Genomic DNA, 20,216 nt, shown 5'->3' on the forward strand with positions numbered 1-20,216 from the left:
GCTCAGTGCCACAAATTGTTGCCAGTCTCCAGGACGAGAGTGCAGTTGAATGTGCTGCCAGGCCGAGGAGGATCTGCGGGCTCCCAGGGACAAATGGAGAGGATTGTCGCCCCTGCAGTCGAGTTAAGTGTTTTATATTTTCGTTTAGCAGCTGAAAGTTGCATCCTTGGCTCGTATCTGGCCTGCATCCTGCATCCATCCACCCAGCCATCCATCCATCCACTAACTGCTGCCGGCTGCGTTCGTTGTTTTTATGCAAAAGTTAAAAAGCACAGCCGCACAAACAAACACCCGGGCAGGCTAGGATACACTCTCAAATACTGACTCACTTTTACCTGGCCCACTGCAGTTTAAAGCACTTCGAGCCCAGATTCGAGAGTTTTATTGGTAAATTGGACAGATTGGGGCAAAGTTATATTAATGTCAACGCCTGTTAAGGCAGGGTATTCAAATTTATATATCAAAGCGCAGAGTTCATACTGCCTGGTTAGTTTTGTGGCCAGAAAGCCAATGAAATTTTATGGGGCAATAAAGTAGATGCCATAAAATATTTAGACGTTTTCCAGTTTGAAATTGATTTTAAAAAACATCAAATTTAATCACGCTACTACTCCTTATTTTTTGTTATATTTTGTTGTATGAAATACTTGGATTGTGTTGAAAGATGTCTCATTACGTAGAAAGTGAGTTACAATTTATCACTCCCTTGGCGGCAACTCAATTTAAAATTTAATTCGGCAGCACTTTCGCTCCACCTTAGCCAAACAAACGACTGTGACACAGAAAAAACAATTACGTTTATTCCTCATGCAAAACGTGTTTAGGATGCGCCACATTTTCCACATGCATCTTACTTGCCCCATCCTCGGCCGCGTCCTGCTGGCAACATCATTAGAGGACTCACAAAAAAGGAGCAAACGGGGAGCGAAATATATGTATATAAAAAGTGTGCGGGCAAATGAAATTTAACCTGCTATCAACAAATTGCGCTACTTTGCAGGTTAACTGCAGTGGAACAGACGGAGCAACTGCGTCCGCTAGACAACAACACCAAGCAGAAACAACAAGTTGAAACGCACTCAACTGTGGGATACCTAGTTCCTAATTTATGTGTTAATATATGCTAAGAACTACAAATCGAAACGAAATGCCTATTTCGTGAAGTGGAACTGCATAGAAATGGGAAGCGTTGGCCGAGCTAGAGATAATAACGATATCATATCAAACCAAGATTCAAAATACAAGTAAATCTGGATTATGCGTTCTGCCCAGGCGTGCATACCCTTCATTCCAAACGTACCCCGTGCAGAGGAACAACAAGCGGCAGGAACTTCACTTGATGTGCATGACTTGCAACAAAGCGAGAGTCCCTGGGAAGTGCAGTTGATTGCTGACTCTGGGTTTGGTTTATATATGTGTGCGAGTGGGGTTGCGGGTGGGGTCGTCATCTATGGATCTCTGGGCTCTGTATCGCGATGAGCAGGGGAGAAGCTGTTAAAAGCACTGAGGTTACGACGTGTCGGAATTTTTATGCGTTTTAAAGTATTTCCATGGGCCGGGCGGTGGGGGAAAGTGGAGCCCGTAAAACGGTATTAAGCGTGGAAAACTAAGTTATGCGACAGAGCAGAGAGTTACGTAGAGCGCCATAACAACTTAGCACGTACAGCCAGTAGTCCTGACCGTACGTGTGTTAGAGAGTATCTGTGTGCAGAGTGTGTGGCAGAGTGTGTGTGAGGAGGGGGGTGGTAATGATGTGGGTGGCTGGAATGACACGTTGCGGAAGTTGTGGCTTAGTTGCGGGCGAGTGGAGGGCCAGCCGGCAGTTTATGTCTGCGAGCTTAGCTCAAAAATACGCCAACTTGTTTGCTCAAAAGGCATAAAACATAAAAAATACTCCCACGCACACACACAGTGCCGTGAAGTCCTTTATGCTGCCATTACCACATCATAAAATCCCTCTTTTTGTGTCCAACTAATGATGGATGAACCATAGCCACAGGTATAGAGCGCAGTAAAGATATCAAGCTGTTTCATGACCCACATGCTCCACTCTTTTCCCTGAATTTATACCAACTTCGTGGTATGTGCTCCTGTAATGACTTCATTCGAACAAAGTCCGCACACGAGCGTTACATTAATTATTACCCACAGAATACGCGAACACTCCGTTTCCATATTTTACGCCGGATTTTGTCTGACAAATTGAAAATGTTTTTTCCCCGCGAATTAGCACAGAATTCTGCATTTGCTGCAAATGTAATAATTAATATACTAATTGTGAGATAAATCGATATCTATCTACATTTTCGTATTTTTCATTTATTCATTTATTGTTCATACATCTGTGATTCGATCGCCTAGGCTGCAATCACGATGCTAATAAAAATATATAATAATATTAATGTAATGGCATATGTGTAGTGAAGCTTAGATATTTCATGAACGTACACTTAATTACATGACAAATAAATAAATTATTCAAAGCAAATAAATGGGTATGGAAAGATAATATGAATTTAGCTTTAAACAGTATTTTAGTTTTTTGTCGAGTTCCTCCGAGTGAATAATCAAAGCTAATAATAATTAGGCATTTTTTCCCAGTGATCTAAAACAAATAAATAAAAAAAAAGGTAATGCACTTATTAGCCATGCCAAAAATATCTGATAAGAGCACAAATCAATCAGCTAACGCTTGAAATATCAAACGCATTTTCGGACCCATTTAATTGGGTCTTTGGTGAGAAAATATTTGTTCTGATTTCGAGTCTATCGGTAAAATTTAATTAGAAAGATGAAAAACTGCCATGGTTGTTATTCTATTCTATTTCATAAAACATCTCGTGTTGCTGGTGAGTTAGCAAACTGGAAATGTCAAACCGATAAATGCAACTGAAACGTCCGGAAAAGCATTTTCCACCAGCCGACGCCGCTACATTTGCGGTCATTCCTGACAGTTTGCAAAGCAAATAATAATATAAAAACGAATTTCCCTGCCCCTTGCCCTCCGACCGCGCTGCATAATTGATAGATGGGAAAGTGGGAAAATAGAACAACGGAAAGCGGGCGGTCCAAAATGTGTGTTTTTGATAGTCACTCCGACACGATACCACAGACTATTAGGGTCTATTAAACGACATCTAATGCCTGTCAGCTTTTCCAGCACCTACATTTGTTCAGTAAATATAATGCAGGATACGTGGGTTGAGCCTGCGGTTTTTCATTTTAACACAAATATTTATTTATGCATTAAAATCAGGACAACTGGCTAAATATTATTGCTGCAAGCAGTCCAAATATCGGCTGTCATGTTTATATGATGCATAATTAACAAGAGAGAACGCTACATCGAGTTTCCCGACTATCAGCTACTCGAAGAGCGAATATTGATACACACACACGTACCTAAAAAAATAATAAAATTAAATAAATCTAAGCATTAAATAAATTAAATATATATAAGCATTTTTTAAATGTGTGGTCGTGACAGTTTAGGTCGGTTTGTGGGCGTGTCAATATTTAGAGATACACTTTCGTCTATGTCCAGATACATGTCCAGATCCACTCGACTAGTGATCCTGATCAATTATATATATTTGTACGCTTCCTTCTACCTGTTATATGCTTCTCAGGGAAGCTAGTATATCCTAGTATAACAGTTGGCAAAAGGTTGATAATGACATGTAAACTTTTCCCGGCTTTAATCAAATGCCGTACAAAATTGGCTTGATTTTGATAATGGTATTGCTGGCGATTTTGTATAAACCACTATCTGCATCTAACGCAGCTCAAGGCCTCGAAGTGGATTTAATGCAACTCATTGAGCCCTGGGTCACAGAAGAGCAAATATTTACCTGCACACAGGATGAACCTCTGCTGTCACCTGGCCTCATCCCATTTCTTGGCTGCACCTCATCCCTCAAAAAATGCTGCACCAACCAGACCAGTAACAAATTTGCCAAAGGCAGTCCTTTTTGGCCTCTTCCTCTGAGGGAAAATTTCTTTTGGTTTATTGAGCAGGCGGAGGGCTGCTGCTGCTGCTCCATTCCACCCAATGGGCAAGGCCAAATTGGATTTGCCACGTTACATGACGTCGACACTCACAAAGTACACAAACAGCAGCAGGGGAACTGTGGCCCAGGGATAAGATCGGAAAGGACAACCAGGATATGCAAATCTCAAGGTTGAGCCTGCAGTTAGGGCTCAATTTTGGGGCATCGTAAAATTGCAATTTATGAAATATCGTAAAGTCGTCGGCCTCGTCGATTCCCAGACCAATTAACAGTCCACACAAAGCGACTGCCATAATTGCTGCCTTCCGGCCTTTGAAAACTCATTTCCTGTCGCAGGGACGAGATCCTCGATGGGCCTGAGACCAGGGTCACTTCATCCCACGAGTGCGAGCATTGGATTCTCCTCAAGCACTCCAATTTGCCCTTTGTGTGTCCCTGTGTGTTTTTCTAGTATTAATTACCCCTAATTAAGTTCACATTGCCCTGGAAAACTACAGAAAAAGGAAACCCATGGCCGGCGGGCCTGGAAACCTATCGAGTGAAATGATTAAACAACTGCCGCAGCAGAATATCACAAGTTATTTTTACTCGTAGCCCAGGACTGCAGGCCATGTCCTGAGAAATGTGTTGTAAAATGTTTAATTAAAGTATGCAAAGTTGTGGCAGCTGGCGCCACCTGTGTGTAAATAACTTCCGGGAAGGACAAATTTTTGAAAAGTCTGTACTCGAATTTCTTTTACTCTTTGAATAAAGCAACAAGCAATTTTGGAATTTTTAAGCCATTGAACTTATTAGCTGTTACTGTTCTAGTCGCAGCAAAAGAAATTTGATGGCAGGATGTTCTGTAACAATTTGTAAAATGTGATAAGACAAAGCAGAAGTGAGTAATAACAAGAAGCCAAGAACACTGGAATCCCGCTAATAATTTTAAGCTTTCAGTAAGTTTTGATATTACCATTAGAAACGTCCTTTGGAATAATTACTTTTCCCCGGCAAGTTTACATTCAGAGTTCGTAGCCATGTAGTTGACTCAGCTTGGCATGTAATGTAATTTCTTTTGTAAGTGTGCTCGTGTCACATAGGTTGAAACTGATTTTAATTAATTTTCGGAAGAGGCCAAAAACTTTACACAGCACTAACTGGCATAAGTTGGGGATGACCAACTTTTACCTGGGCCCGCTGTCTAATCTGTGTCTTCATTAACATGGCCCCGGGAGCAGATGGTTCCACTTCCTCCACATTCTCATATCCCCACTCCTCGGGGGCCCGAAAACTTTGCTCTGCCGTTGACTTTTCGTGTGTATGATTGCCTTAGATGGTAATAGCAGGTGGGTCCGACGGTTCTCCAACGAGCTCGACGACTGGCTTCTGCTTCTGCCTCCGAATCCGAATTCGAATTCGCTTCCGTGGATCACTTGCACTTTGAGCCGCCGCAAGGGGAGCAGCAGGGGCTGCAGCACGGACTGCAGCACGGAGTGCAGCAAGGTGTGCAACAGGGAGTGCAGCAGGGGGTGCAGCAGGGCGTGCAACACGGCACGCAGCAGGGTGTGCAACACTTGCAGCAAGGCGTGCAGCAAGGGGTGCAACAGGGGGTGCAGCAAGGACTGCAGCAGGGGCTGCAGCAGGGTCCGCAGCAGGGGCTGCAACAGGGTCCGCAGCACGGACTGCAGCAGGACCCGCAGCAGTCATTGCAGCACGGTGGACAGCAAGGGCTGCAGCAGGGGGAGCAGCAAGGTCCGCAGCAGGATCCACAGCAGGGGCTGCACATCTTCGATTCGTGCTGTGAGTGGGAGTACCTATTAAGTGGGAGATGGCCAAGTGCGCGACAGGTGTCCACTCACCTTGAACCCGTCAGAGATCTCGAGCCCGGGGCTTGAATTTGATTTGTGTGTGTCCGTGTGACTATTTACCTACAAAATGAGTTTCTGCTGACATTTCCGTTTGAGTTTTAAGGCGAAATGTCAAACTACTTAAAAATAACTAGGGTTAATTAGAGGTAGAAGATCATTTTTATTTCGCAGATGTCTTAAAAACTTTTTTGGAATAAACTTTGTGCTTAGATGTGACTGTTTGTTTTTAATTCAGTACACTTAGTTTTTATTTACGCACTCCTTAAAAAACATATTTAAGTCGTCTTCTCACTAAGCAAATATTCGCAAAAACGCTAATTAATTATTCCCAAAAAGTCATTCAAGTTTTAATTGAATGTATTCGGTTAAATTATGAGGCATACCGCCCAGCTTAAATTAAATCATGAATAACTAAATCAGCGTACAAAGTTAACATATGTCTAACGGAATTGTGTTTGTTATAAATTAAAATATGCAAAAAAAGAGTCAAAACAAGGGAGAATTGCCCGACTATCAGATACCCGATACTCAGCTAGTGGAGGTGCGAACGAGAAATGTCAACATTTTCTGGAATATCGTAGAATTTGAAAAAAAAAAAAAAAAAAATACTTTTTTAAAAGTTCGGGCTTGACAGTTGTTTCGGTTTGTGGGCGTTAGAGTGGGCGTGACCAAAAGTTCTTAGGCAATCTATAGAAATTTAGAAGATATATAATAAAATATCACAATTTTTTTCAAAGGTGTGGGCGTGACAGTTTTGTACGATTTGTGGCGTTGAAGTGGGCGTGCCAAAAAGTTTTTTTCCAATTTTTGTGGGCGTGGCAACATTTGGAAACGAACTATGTCTCTGGAAGCTGCATTCCTAATCTCAACATTATAGCTTTTGTAGTTCCCGAGATCGAGGCGTTCATACGGACAAACGGACGGACAGGCGGACATGGCCAGTTCGCCTCGACTATTGATCCTGATCAAGAATATATATACTTTATATGGTCGGAAACGCTTCCTTCTGCCTGTTACATACTTTCCAACGAATCAGTATACCCTTTTACTTTACGAGTAACGGGTATAATTACAGCTTAACCACATTTTCCCAAGACAATCACTTTATTGGGCCGACTAAAAGTCGTTTGTCATAGACTTTCTTTTAACTATTTTATCTGGTTCAGTTATGTTACTCATACGCCGCGAATAAAATATGAACTTAATAGATTCTGTGAATAGAGACGAGCTCGACAAAGAGACGATTCAATTCGCCGTCGTCCTTGTTTTCACTTTTGTTGTCAGTTTCCCTGATTGGGATTCCCGCCTCCTCCAGCCACACACGTTAATCAACAGCTTCGTGCCGAAATGCAAACTAAGCGAATTTCTGGCATCTGTTTTATTTGGTTAAAGCTGAGCTAAACATTTGGGCGGCAACCGGGAGGCGGCAGCCTTGAGCAGGTTGCTTTGACAAATCACCACCCCGAAATCCATCGCCACATCCACACCCACATCCGCAGTGGAGGAGCTCCTCCAGCTGGCGACGCTGACAATTGAACGGCTTTGATCTTTTCAGCGCGTTTCTCTCCAATTTTTGCGTGTCGATTGCGCTGATTGTGAGTGAGTGTGTGTGAGTGTGCGCGAGTGTGTGCGAGTGTGGGTTGCCAGCGGGCATGTCCTTCTGGCCGGGTCCTACAACTTGCCCGGGAGTGTCGAGCCGTCAGTTGGGCGCTGTATTTGTCAGAGGGCGACAACGAGCCTGGCAGCGGCATTGAATGCATGAAACCTTTTGTCAATTACGCCTGCGTCCTCCACCGCCCAATTTCCCCAGCTCCCCGACTATTTCCCTTTTTCCGGCTGTTGCCGTGGCCCCGCCCCCTTGTCAGTGGCGTAGATCGGGGGCTCGGGGAGTTCAAGGAGCAATGGAGCAGTGGAGCAGATGTGCCATCCTGAGGGGCAAAAATAGGCATAGATGAAATGATTGCTGTTTTCAGCTATGCATACTCGTGCGGCAGCAACTCACTGCCACTGCCACTGCCACTGTCATTGCCACCTTTCTGGCCATCAAGGGCTCGCGCCAATTAAATTGACGTGCAAGTTGTCAAACTCGAAATGATTTTACGCTACATTCGTCGTTTTAATTGGAGCACAAATTCTGCCATGGGTATGTCGGGTTGGTACCTATTTGGACGATTTACACATGCACACCACACGCTCTTGTCATTCAATTTGCAGTGCTGATACATTGGCACCCGTTCCATTATGCGTCAATCAACTTCTAGATGCTTTACTTTTCATATTCTGCTTCAAAAAATTTAGGTAGTCGGTCTGAACATTTGTCATAAATTTTTATTTCTTTTATACACCTAGTAAATGATTGTATTTTTTAAATATTGTATTGATTGTACATTTTTATTTTATTATATACCTAGTAAATGATTGTAGTTCTCTCCACATATCTATTTACTTACAGTGAGAATTTGGTCATATCATATATTTATTTGAATTTATTAGAATATATTTGAATTTATTAGAATATATTTATTCAAGTGCTATTTTTAATCGACTGTCCCTCGAGCCTGCTGCATATGTATCACATTTAAGAACTGGTTTGTGGAAACGATCCAACTCCACATTTTGCGAGGAATATGAAGCTGCCAGCGACAGGCGCAATTATGTCAAAGTCAAAACTCGAAAGCCGTCTTCTTTCCAGCAAGCTCCCGCCAAAAATTAATGTGATACCGAAAATATTGTTCAGTCATCGGGCAGAAATAAAGGCCCAGAGGGATGAAATCAATTGCTTTGGTTGGCAGCAGGGGCGATTCGGGGTTCTGGCTCGGTTCGGATGGTTCGGATGGTTCAGCCGAAATTGCCAGTTAATTGGCAATTCAGCAAATAGCATGCGTTTTAGCGGACCTTCCGCATTCTGCCAACTCATCGACATGGCTGCGTCCCTTGGACGTTGGACGTTGGACAATTTTGGGCCCACTGGGGCGAGAGCATGGGGTCGCCCGCCGGCCCACCGGCCCACCAAACAACAATCAATTTTAATGAACGGCATTCATTAAAAAACTTTGCTGCGGTGTGAAAATCATGATGGTGACGTTGTCTCCCGCCAGCCACTTAAAGGCCATTGATTCATTTGAAACCGAAAACTGGCATTTGCCAAACAGACAAGTACGAGTGTGTATCTGAAGCTCGGCTGGGAAAGGAAGCCGCAGGACGCGCCATCAGATGCAGAGGTGGTCACCACCCACTTGAACGGCCAGTGTGGTTAGACCTCCTGCTTCGCCTGCTCCTGACTTGGCGGTTTCGTGTGAATCTGGCCTAAACACCATACACTCATTTGCTACAGTTCAGTTAAATGATGTTAACTTGTCCCTGCTGGTTTCACATTTGCTTTTTGTGTGCCAAGGCGGTGGGAAGGGATTATTTAGTTAGGGAAACTGAGGAGTTATTTACTTTATTAAGCAGAGAAACACTTAAATTCAAGCAATGTTCATCGCGCGTTTAAACGTATTTCCCGCCGTTCATGTTGACATGTACACATGCATGCAAATTAAAGCAGGATGTTTGCCTCCAGCTTTAATACCCAATCAACTAACACAGACCACCCAAAATGTCCTCCTCCCGAACACAAACACCCGAACCAGTAGCGCCATGTACGTGACATGTGCCTTGCTGAAATCGAAGCCCAAAATTGTCATTTCGATTAACAAGAAATCCACTTTCCTCTTACTTTTTCTCCCGCTTCTCTGGGCCGCCCCCAAATCAATTTCAGCATCGCACTCACAGACGTCGGCGGAGGCGGCAGGCGGGAGGGCATCTGGACCCGGAGCAGGAACATCAGAGGGAGCAGGAACCTCGTCCTCATCGTCATCGGCAGCCTCCACGGCCATCAGCTCCGATGAGAGCGGCGACCCATCATCGGCGACCGCGTTCTCCAGCTTGGCTCAAGTGTCCTCGCTGCTGCCGGAGGCATCCGCATTGTCGGCGACATCGGGACTCGTGGAGCCCTATCTGGATGGCTATGCCACTTCCAATGTGACCACTCAGATCGGGACACACGCGTATCTGCCCTGTCGGGTGAGTGCTGCTCCAGCTAAGTCATTTCATCTCCATTTGCCCAGCTAAACGAGCTAAATCTGCAGAAAAATAAATTCATAATGCCTGCGATATTTCCATTACAGTCGTCATTGCCTACACCCACCTAAAACTTAATTCTATGTTTTATACTGCAAAATTCATACAGCTTACAATACAGTAATTCAGTGCTTAAACTTGAATAAAACCAAGATAACATTTTTTAGGAACCGTTTATACTATTCGTAATGATGCAGTTAATATCGACAAAATTCTAAGCTATTAGTTTTGTGCAAACACTTTTTGTATCTCATAAACGACAGAAATAGGGCACAGAACGCGGTCATAAATATCTGCAAGTGTTTGAAAGTCCGGGCTAACCACCAAAGCTTTGTTATTCCGGTTCCACACACTTTGTTCGCCGTAGGGGACTCCACCTGTACATTCGCACACAAAGTTGCGTGCTGTTTTGCGGAGGTGCGTGCGTGTTTTTATTTGTAATTATTACTACTATTGTTGTTGTGACTGCCCTCATCACCGTGACCTGCCTGAGGTCCGCATAGAAAGCCCATTAAATTTTATTGCGCAAATATTTGTGGGATGCCCGGAACACTTTGGAGCAGTCTGAGTATTTAACGCAAGGCTCAAAAACAAATGCCAAACAAACGTGGCCAAGGAGCTCTCAGGCGATTTCTCACACGCTTTTCCATTGTTTGCGCAGGTGTTTAGAGGTCAACGGAAAGATCGGGGGAAAAGCCAGGGTCAGGGGGAAAAGCCAGCGCCAGAGGCACGCAGTCGGGCAAATTGTTTGCTTACAAGTTGTAAATATTTTATTTAGCATAAGCGAAAAGTGAAAATTAAATTTCAGCAAATTAGTTTTATGGCATCGCAATGGGTGCCAAGTTTTCGCAGTCTAGGTCAGCCACGTTACGTGACCAATTTGCCAATGGGCAGGTGTTGCTAATTATTCAGTATTTATTTAATTTGGGCGTTGGGACAGGTGTGATCGTGTTTCAAAGTAGCTCAGACATTTGTTTGAAGATTAGGCGAAATACAAACACAAATGTGTTGATTGCCGGCAGAGACAACATTATTGTTATCAAATGCCCTCTGGGATTAAAGATTAAACAAGGAAAATATATTACTTTTCGTTACAAAAGCAGACAGATTAAATTCAAGCTGAATTCATCCAATTTGCCAAGCTGTCTTAGAGGCTTTTGCAACTCATTCGAAGCCAAAGTTATTCCGAGAATACAGCAATTTCGGAGCTCAAATTCCTGGTAAAATACAAAGCATTGGAAAACTCGCATTAATCGCGGCTGAAATATTTAATACGCGATGTGCTGGGGAGGGAGTCCGTGCGCTCGGTGTTCTGTAATTTTCCAGCCGAGCAATGTTAATTTCTTGTTGTCATGGTCAATTAAGTGCTCCTCCGCCGAGCTCAGCAACCCACAGCCTAGACTGCCATAACACCTCCACCAGCCCAGCCATCATTTCCCGATCCAGGAATGAAAAGTATAAGGCTCGCATCTCAATTTTCGTCAATTACTCGTCGTTGGCTTTACACTTTATGCCCGTCCAGGATGACACGCCCAGTTTGCTCGGCGCTCCTTTCGCCGGTCTCCATTCTCCGGGAGCCTTTCATTCCATTCTCTGTTCAAATGCTGCATTAAGTGCCACAGTTGAGTGAGTCCTCTTAGCCAGGAGGGACACAGGAGGAGCAGCAGCAGGAGCAGGAGACGAGGTTGTGGACGAGCACAGGAGCCAGACAAAGATTGCTCTTCGGTCCGCTTCTTTTCAAATTGGCCTCACTTGTCCGGACATTCGATGACATCAGGTGGAGTAGAACATCCTTTTGGGCTAAATGGCTTATTTGAAATATTCCAAGCAGCAGCTTATTTGTAATTGTCGGAGCTTAACTTTTGTCCGCCCAAGAATGCGCACTCGAATCGAGTGGAGTTGCAGTTGGACTGATTCTCGATGTCGTTGCCATCAAAAGTAATCTCGGCATCGGAATTTTACCCAAACTAAATTAGTAATCCGCCTGTGCAGCAGGCTGAGGCCAATTAAGTGCAACGCATGCAACGAGCTCCTAATGAGCTCGTCCTTGCAACGGAATTACAGGGCGTTGACAGCTTCTACACAGTTTAGGGAGACCCGTAGATCCACTTGCAGAGGACTACAACTAACCAGAGTGCCCGACCAAACCAGGACCAAAGTGTCGAATGGACAAAATCGTTTTAGTGCTCTGCGTGCGCCTATAAATGCATTTTAGATTTACTAACTACGACACATTTCGATAATATCTGAAACATGCCGTTCCCGATGCAGATGCCCCTACTTGCGAGCCTCGGCGGCTCCTGCGCTTGTCCATCGTCCATCTGTCGGCCGGGTTTCATGTTCATTTCGGTATTTAATTACATTTCAATGTAGTTTCTGTGGGCAGCCACGCAGGCCACTGGACCCCACTTACCAACTTCTGGCCCATCTGCATTCGGTTGCAGTAATTTACTTGCCTCTGTGTGCGCCGGCACTTTGACATTTCTCTTCCACTTGTTGAGCAATTCCCGTGTGGACGTCCTAGTCACAGGAGGTTGTCCTTATCGCTAATGGAGCGCACTGTCTACACCGTAGATGGGGTGTTTAATCTCGGTTGGGGTGCCCAGTTAAGCTGCTCCAGCTTCCAACGGCGAAAACCAATATTGGCAAGTGACACTTTCGTAGTAATAGGGCAAAATTCAGGCCACAAAAATTGACTTTGGCCATAAACAAATAATCTTGAACAACAAACAAGTATAATACTTTATAACGTATTGAAAGAAAATAATTGTAGATTTGCTCATTTGCTTCTAAAAATAGCAGTTCAATTATATATTCCTTAAACTATTAAATGCTATAAAAATCCGAAATATAAAAAGATGTTATGCGTGTTTCGCTTGCTGTATTAAATCATTATGTCATATACTGTGGTTTCCATCAGTTTTACATTGCCCCTTTTTATTTAAATCACAAGCAGCTAGAGTAAATATTTGATCAACCTCAATCCCATTTATAAACCAATTTGCTTGTCTTATTCCCGCAGGTCAAACAGCTGGGCAACAAATCTGTGTCCTGGATTCGTCTGCGAGATGGACACATCTTGACCGTTGACAGGTAATTAACAAACTCATTGCCAGACATTTGAAATCGAGGCTGGACGGCTATCTGCTGACAATTACAAATCAATTTTCTCTTTAATATCCCTGGAAATTCTCAAGTGCCTGGAGGACACAGCAAAGCCAGTGGCATAAACGATATAATTCACAGATGAGCACAAATATTTGTGTAATTAGTGAATTTAACAGGCTCGATTTCAAATGCCTTTCTTGTATCTGGCGCTCGTTCAGATGTAGTTATACAATTTCAGCGGTAATTTACTGATTGCTCTGTTTGAGACATTCCGGACATTTGCATTAAAATAATGAACGACAGTAATGCTATGTGCCAATTAAAATATCATGAGTGGCGAAAATGACCCTGATGACCCGGATGATTACCCTTTGGGCTAAAATATGAAACAATCACATTGTGCTGCCTCTTACTATTTTCTACTTTTCGGTAAGCCAATTCACTGGCTAACTTCTGACTCTTGAAATTATACACTCCCAACTTGTTCGTTACGTTTGCTTATATCAACATCCATTCCCAGAACTCCGTGGAGACTGCCCAATTTGATTCCTCCGATATTTTCGAAAATTCGATTGAGACAAACCCTTTTCAACAAAATGAATTAAGAGTATAAACTTTGAAGCTGCCGAAGAGCCCCTTCAATTTCAATCTGCGTGTCCTCGAAGAGGGCGAGTTGCAGGTGTGTCATCAATGATGCGAGTTGTGGATGCTGGATGTGGATATGTCCTTTTCCTGTTTTTCCTGTATGACAGGCCAAGCGGAAACGCAAGTGTGCAATTTCATTGAATTTTTTCACCTCCTTCCCCTCAAATGCAGAAAAACTTTACTTCAAACTGTCTCTGAGTCTGCTTGTTGTTGGTTCGTCCGTCTTTTATTTCACACTTGGAAAACAAAAACTGCATACGTCCTCAAATACGAATAAAATAAATGCTTAAATCAATTAGAACATGATACGAACGACAACAATTAAGTATAAGTGTATTACGTTACAGTTCAAATATAAAATGCAATCAATAATTTTAATGTACTTTACTCCCACATTTGAAAGTATATATTAAAGATGAAATATTACTATTTAGTTATATAACCAATATAACTATTGGTTTGTATAATAATTTGTAATCAGGTTAATAAATAACTTTACAAGTAGTAGGTACATGAAGACCCCAAACTATTTCTCTGTGCATCTTCACATCCTTCTCTGTTTTAGCCACGTTTGCCATTCGGGAAGGATTGTGATGCAGGGTGGCAGGGCAAACATTTCCAGCTTATTACTTTGATAGAAAAGTAAAACCAATGAACCTTTCACATTAGATAAGACAGCCAGCCTGTTTGTCCTTCTGGCGGAGTAGCTCCCATATGGGAGTCTCTGTGCGAATGTGTGTGTGAGTATCTGTGTTGGCCAGGATGAATGGCTGAATGGCTGGGCAGAAATGAATGACTGGCTGGAGACAAACATGGCTGGGCGGCGAGCATTGAAATTTAGCTGAGATAGTGTCCTTACTGATTGCTTCCTGCAGTGCCCACCAGAAGAAGATCCCGTGCCCCTGTGCCACTCCCCTCTTCTGCCGACCGCCTCTTGCGGGCCAAGTCGGTCTTCCTGCACTTGCTGCCAGTTGATTGTGTGCATCGAGTTCTTTCCTGCTCCAATGTCTTCTGTCACATTTATCTAGAAAGTTTTCTTTTTGCCCGCTCAAAGAAACCCCAACTGTTTGTCCTTCGCCAGCAGTTCCCCGGCATATCAAACATAATGGGAATAGATTTCAAAAACTTTTAGCCAGCGACACTGCTAGTGTGCTGTATAATGGCGCAAATGATGTGTTTACACTATCATATAAATGTCACGTGCAATGGTGTCTTTTGTTTGGGCACTTTTTTGCTGGACACATGCTTTCCTCAATTTATGGCCTCCTCTTACCCGTTCGCACGAAGGATTACTTGGCCGAAAGGGCGGCTACAGGAGCCTTAATGCCCGGGCGGCGGTCGAGGTAATTACCCAGCCAGGTGTTTCTCGGCTACTTTGTTATCTCTTATCTGAACACACACACACACACACCGCAGCGGCGATGTGCGTCATATGGCAGGAGCTGCATGTGCAGCAGGAGATGAGCTTCCTCTTAATGGGATTCTCCGAGTGGCAACCGCAACAAGCAGCAGCAAAAGCCCTGATGCGATAAGCGAAGCGAAGGAAATGAAACTCTCCGGCGGGGGGAAATCTTGGCAGATACGTCTGAGGTTAAAGCCAAGGACTCCACACCCACAATCCGGCGAAACGTCGTCCTATCATATTCACAAGCAGTCCCTGCGGAAATTGCGCACCCTTGTGGAAGCCGATTCCCTTCAAAATATTCCACGGAGGTCTTATTAACATCTTATTTATTTCAAAAATAAATAAGAAGTATTTAGCCTGCACTTACAAAGCGATAATATATTAAATATTTTTACCGCATTTAGAAGATTTGTTTAGTTTACGGTTTTTATCCCGATTCCATTCAAGTGGACCTAAAATTCCTTGGGACAAGCGTTTGATTAGCCCACTTGGGGAGCACCTCTTGCGTGCACCAAGCCAAGCGGAATATTCAAGTGGCCTATATGCCTGGAAAGGCAGGAGGAGCGCCATACAGCTTCCCCCACAACAATAAACTGCAAATGGTAACTCATGCCGGGTCGGGTCACTCCGTAGTACTTGAAAAACGAGCAGAGAGACCGTGGAAAGCCACAAAATACGGGCAGAAGGAGTGGCAGCAAAATAGGGGACAACAAAATGCAGGAGCCCAGGAGGAGTCAAGAGCTGAGAAACTTTAAAATGAAATGAAAATTATAAAGTAACTACAAAATCTTGATAAGAAATACAGCGCGGGGCGCACAGTTTAGGTGGGGAGGACCAACAGGACACCGAGGAAATGGCAAAAGTCATAAAATGTCGAGTTTTACGAGTGCAAAACGCAAGGGTCTAATCTGGGTTTACCATCAAAACTTGTTAGTGGGGAGGTGCTGGGTACTGGGTACTGGGTACTGGGGGGAGGCTCCAAGCTTTGGGGCACATAATAAGCAATGTCAACGCATGTGTGCAGGGGGCGTGGCCATTTGCTGCATTTTAGCCAAATGACGGAAACATTTTTGCACTTTAGGCAAAGTGCAGGGGGCAATTGGGGAGCCTAGAGTCCCGAAGGGGACACAACTAGGAAGAAGGAACGAAAATATTGCAACAATGTCATTAAACGCAACTTATTTCACCACCGACTTCGGCCGCTCCCCGCACAAAAACATTTGCATGCTGCCTGCCCCAAACACGCAACTTTGTTGTCAACTCTTTCCCCCAACACTCGCCGTCTCTTTCGCTAGTTTCCGCTTAAATGCCGCAACTAAATAACTTTAAGTGTCTTTTGAGTGGCCATTAGTAGCGGACTTAGCGGGGACTCCGCTAAGTGGGTATGCCGCTTTTGTTCGTTTGCTTAGAATTTATGCTGTGTGGCATGGATGCTTAAAGTCAGTCCAATGGACTCAGGTTGCCGGCTTCCTGGGCTTTTCAAACAAACAATAATGGTGTGGCTCAGTTCTCCAGGCTGAGCTTGTGCGATGTTTCCTCCCTGACCTTTGAGTTGCCATTCTTAAAACTACGTCATACTTAAATATGATTTTCATTGCAGCTTTAGTAATTAGTTGTGATATATATTAATTAAGACTCCCGCACAAAATTACTTGCCAACATTTACTTAACTTCTGTGTAAGGAAATAAGTTTTGAACCAATTCTGAAGTTACTGTTCAGAGCTGAGTATGTTGGCTAAGATACTCTCGAATTCCGTTGGCAAACAAGCAGTGCCAATACTGCCACAATTGAAGCGTGTGCAACAAGTGTGGCTGGAAATACTTTGCAATTTACCTGTGAACACTGAAACTAAATTAAAAGTTATAACTTGCGACTAATTCCAATTTTGCATACCGCTTTCAGGGCCGTCTTCATAGCCGACCAGCGATTCCTGGCCATCAAGCAGCCGGACAAGTACTGGACCCTGCAAATCAAGTACGTCCAGGCCCGGGATGCCGGCTCCTACGAGTGCCAGGTCTCCACGGAGCCCAAAGTCAGCGCCCGTGTCCAGCTGCAAGTTGTGGGTAAGTCAAGTCCAAGTCCAAGACCGTGAACATGAACACTAAATGCCAGGGCTTATGAATATGAGTTCGCTGCGGCTGAGTTAAGCGCATTATTTGCGGGTGGCAAGGGCAAAGGTCAAGCGGCAGCAAATGCGAAAACTTTTCAGCCTGCCTACAAAAGGCTGAGCCACACATGGGCTGAGATCTTTGCATGTTTCATGCGGCAACTGCATTTCAAATTACTCACTAAATTGCATTCAAATTGCGGCTGCTGACCATTGGCCATTGAAATGCTCGAAAAACGAGTGCAAAAACGTAAAGCAGAGCACACAGACGGAACATTTCTTTGGTCAGTCAAGTTTTTTAACGAGAAAACTTTTACGTGCAGGGCTCTGGTTTCGTTTTGGTTTCCCAGACACACAAACACACACACACACACACACACACCCGAGCACCGAGTAAAAAGTTAATTAAATTTCATGTTTGCATACCGGAAGAAACAGCATCAGCAGGCCAAATGAACAATGTAAATGTCAGTCGAGGGCATCGGAGGATGTTCTGGGCCCTGTAATTGATATGAAATTTCCCGGCTGCGGCTCTGGCTCACATTATTTATCTGGCCGGCACAATAACAACCGCATTGCTTGGGGCTATGACGCGGAAATCAGTGCGAATATTTTTGGGCCACGGCTATTCGGTCTCGGATTCGGATTCGAATTCGGTTTCATATCCGGATTTTATCTATGACACGGATGCATTCATTTGAAACGATGCCTGCTGCAACTCGGGGGTTTGCTTTACGAGAAACAACGTCCTTCGGCCAGAATTACACCATCATTTCAAATTCTTTGACAATTTAAGGTCATTTTAGCCCAGCTCAGATGGCAACGAAAAGAAGAGCGCCAGGCAGTGAAAGTAAAAAGTCAATTTGCATTTGAAGCCAACAAATTGAATTTTCTTTTATCCAACTAACACTTTGGTTTTATGGAGATCCAGCCCGAGGAGCTTGCTGCCGGCAAAAAAGGACACATCATGCGGAATCGAGGGATGAGCAGGGAGAAATGAGGGCAAGGGCAATAGACTGGATAATGGTGTTGCCAAAAAGTGATTTTCGCATTTCCGGCTCAGCTAATTTGTATGCTAAACACTTGCGCATGTATGCCAAACCTCATGTGTGCGTGTCCACTGGGAATAATCAGATTCAATTCGTGAAACTGAAATAAAATAGAAAACATTGAAATGTAGCATGTTAAATTAGGTCTGCTTGATAACCATAATATGTATTCAGGGTATACCCCACTTGAATTACAAATTCCAACAATGCAGTTCGTTTTGCAATTCTAATATTTTGGTTATACTTTTAACAGGGCATTTTAAAAATATATTTTTGAGTAATTCTAAAAGGCATTTGCTTGCTTTCTTAGTTGAACTACGAAAATGCTCAAGATCGAATTTTGTTAGTGTTAGCTTAAGAAATTGGGAGTGGGCGCAGGGCGTGGCAGCCAACAGGTATCCATCTGGAGCCAGAAATATTCGCCTATCTGAATTTCGTATGCGCGGCCACATTTGCGTTAATCTAACGACAAGTTTAAGCATAAAGGATTTCTATTCATGCCCGGCAGGGATTCTACGATCAATCTTTTCCCTCCACCGACTCGCCGTCTCTTTCTGAATAACCATTATTTGCAGTCGTTTGGCCATCCATGGCCATTTCCATTTCCAGTTCCCCGGCGAGGTCCAATCGGCCTTTGTTTGTTTGAAGTTGAATTTGGGTGTGCGTGGTCCTTCCGGTTCCTTTGCTCCTTTCCTCCCAATTCGGCTGGCCATAACCATTATCGGCAGCACCTATTCCTCACCACCCTGGAGCACCCCCTTGCAGTTTTTGCTGCCAGTTTTTTGCAACCGCTCTCCCAGTCTGCTTTTGGTGTCGCCCTGCTTGGCTGATTTTGCGCCTTTGCCATGTAATTTGTATTTATTGCATCGTTTTGTCTGCGCAAACCCCCTTTGCATGTTGTCGCTTTTTGCACCACCCACTCCCCACCCACTGCCACCGCCCAAAAGCATCCCAGGCCACCCAAAATCACCCGCCTTGACCCACCACCATCCGTTGGCGCTGAATGGATTCGATTCGAGTCTTTGGCAATGGATTTTATGTTGAGGCTTTGGCCTTTGCCTGCCCGCTGCTTGATTTCTGGGCCATATTCGGATGCAGAGCGAAGCTGGGGTAATAGGCTCGTAGTTTTCGGTCAATTTGTTATGTTAACAGCGGAGGGGACTGGGAAGGGATCCTTATTTGCTTTGTTGCCGGTTAAAATGTCAGCTTCTTTGGTTTTGGCTCATTTACTCGAGTTTCTAGGTCACCGAAATGGGCAGCACAATGGAGCCAAATCGCTGTTAATGCCCCGAAAAACATCAAGTCTGCTTAGCTGCAAACTTATGTAATAATCTTTTAAACTTTTCCCGGGCAACTCTACTGATTTATTCTTATGATCCGCATCCACGGGAGAGCTTTTCGCGGCTGACAAGGAGAAAAAAACCATTCGCACCCACAGTGACTCGCACACATGAATGCCAAATGAATGAATGAATATATTTTTTTCTGCATCATTGAACGACAAACTAGATTTGGTTTTATGAGACTCGCTTTCTGTTCAGCTCAGATCATCTCATCTCCAGGGTCGATGATTCCCCGTCTCATTTCGAATTCATTCTCGGATGGCTTGGTCTTATTTAATTTGCTGCTAATCTTGTATGGCCAAAGCCAATTTTGGGGTTTTCGTTTGGTTTTATTATTTTTTTTGGGATCGCACTTTATCTCGCCATCAAAAGTGACAATTTCCCTGTGATGTTTGCGCACCGCCTCTCGACTAATTTGCCTAAAAGCATTTCGCCATAAACTCAATTAATTTAAGTTGCTGCAATTCACTTGACACTCTTAACCAATTCCCCTCCCTTCGCACTTCTGCTCTCTTTGTGCTTGGAGAATTTCCCGAAATGTGGTCAAAGTTTTCTGGTTTCTGTGTCTGTTTCTGC

At 43.9% G+C, this 20,216-nt stretch overlaps 2 protein-coding genes across 2 annotated transcripts in view; one reads left to right on the forward strand and one right to left on the reverse strand.

Moving 5' to 3' along the window:
• LOC6553122 (hemicentin-2) overlaps positions 1-20,216 on the forward strand; it is a 35,406-nt gene that overhangs the window by 12,003 nt on the left and 3,187 nt on the right. The window contains exons 2-4 of the mRNA XM_026983824.1: positions 9,621-9,925; positions 13,005-13,075; positions 17,044-17,204. Coding sequence (XP_026839625.1) covers positions 9,621-9,925; positions 13,005-13,075; positions 17,044-17,204 — 537 coding nt within the window. The remainder of the gene's footprint in view (positions 1-9,620; positions 9,926-13,004; positions 13,076-17,043; positions 17,205-20,216) is intronic.
• On the reverse strand, positions 5,033-5,960 carry LOC26526263 (keratin-associated protein 5-4). Its single transcript, XM_015154977.2, has 2 exons — positions 5,852-5,960; positions 5,033-5,790 (listed from the first exon to the last, which is right to left on the reverse strand). Exon 2 carries the CDS (start codon positions 5,776-5,778, stop codon positions 5,422-5,424), a length of 357 nt encoding a protein of 118 aa, XP_015010463.1. The 5' UTR covers positions 5,779-5,790; positions 5,852-5,960; the 3' UTR covers positions 5,033-5,421.

Source organism: Drosophila erecta, unplaced genomic scaffold (genome assembly GCF_003286155.1).
Source record: "Drosophila erecta strain 14021-0224.00,06,07 unplaced genomic scaffold, DereRS2 tig00000000-arrow-pilon, whole genome shotgun sequence".
In the NCBI taxonomy this organism is placed as follows: Eukaryota; Metazoa; Arthropoda; class Insecta; order Diptera; family Drosophilidae; genus Drosophila; species Drosophila erecta.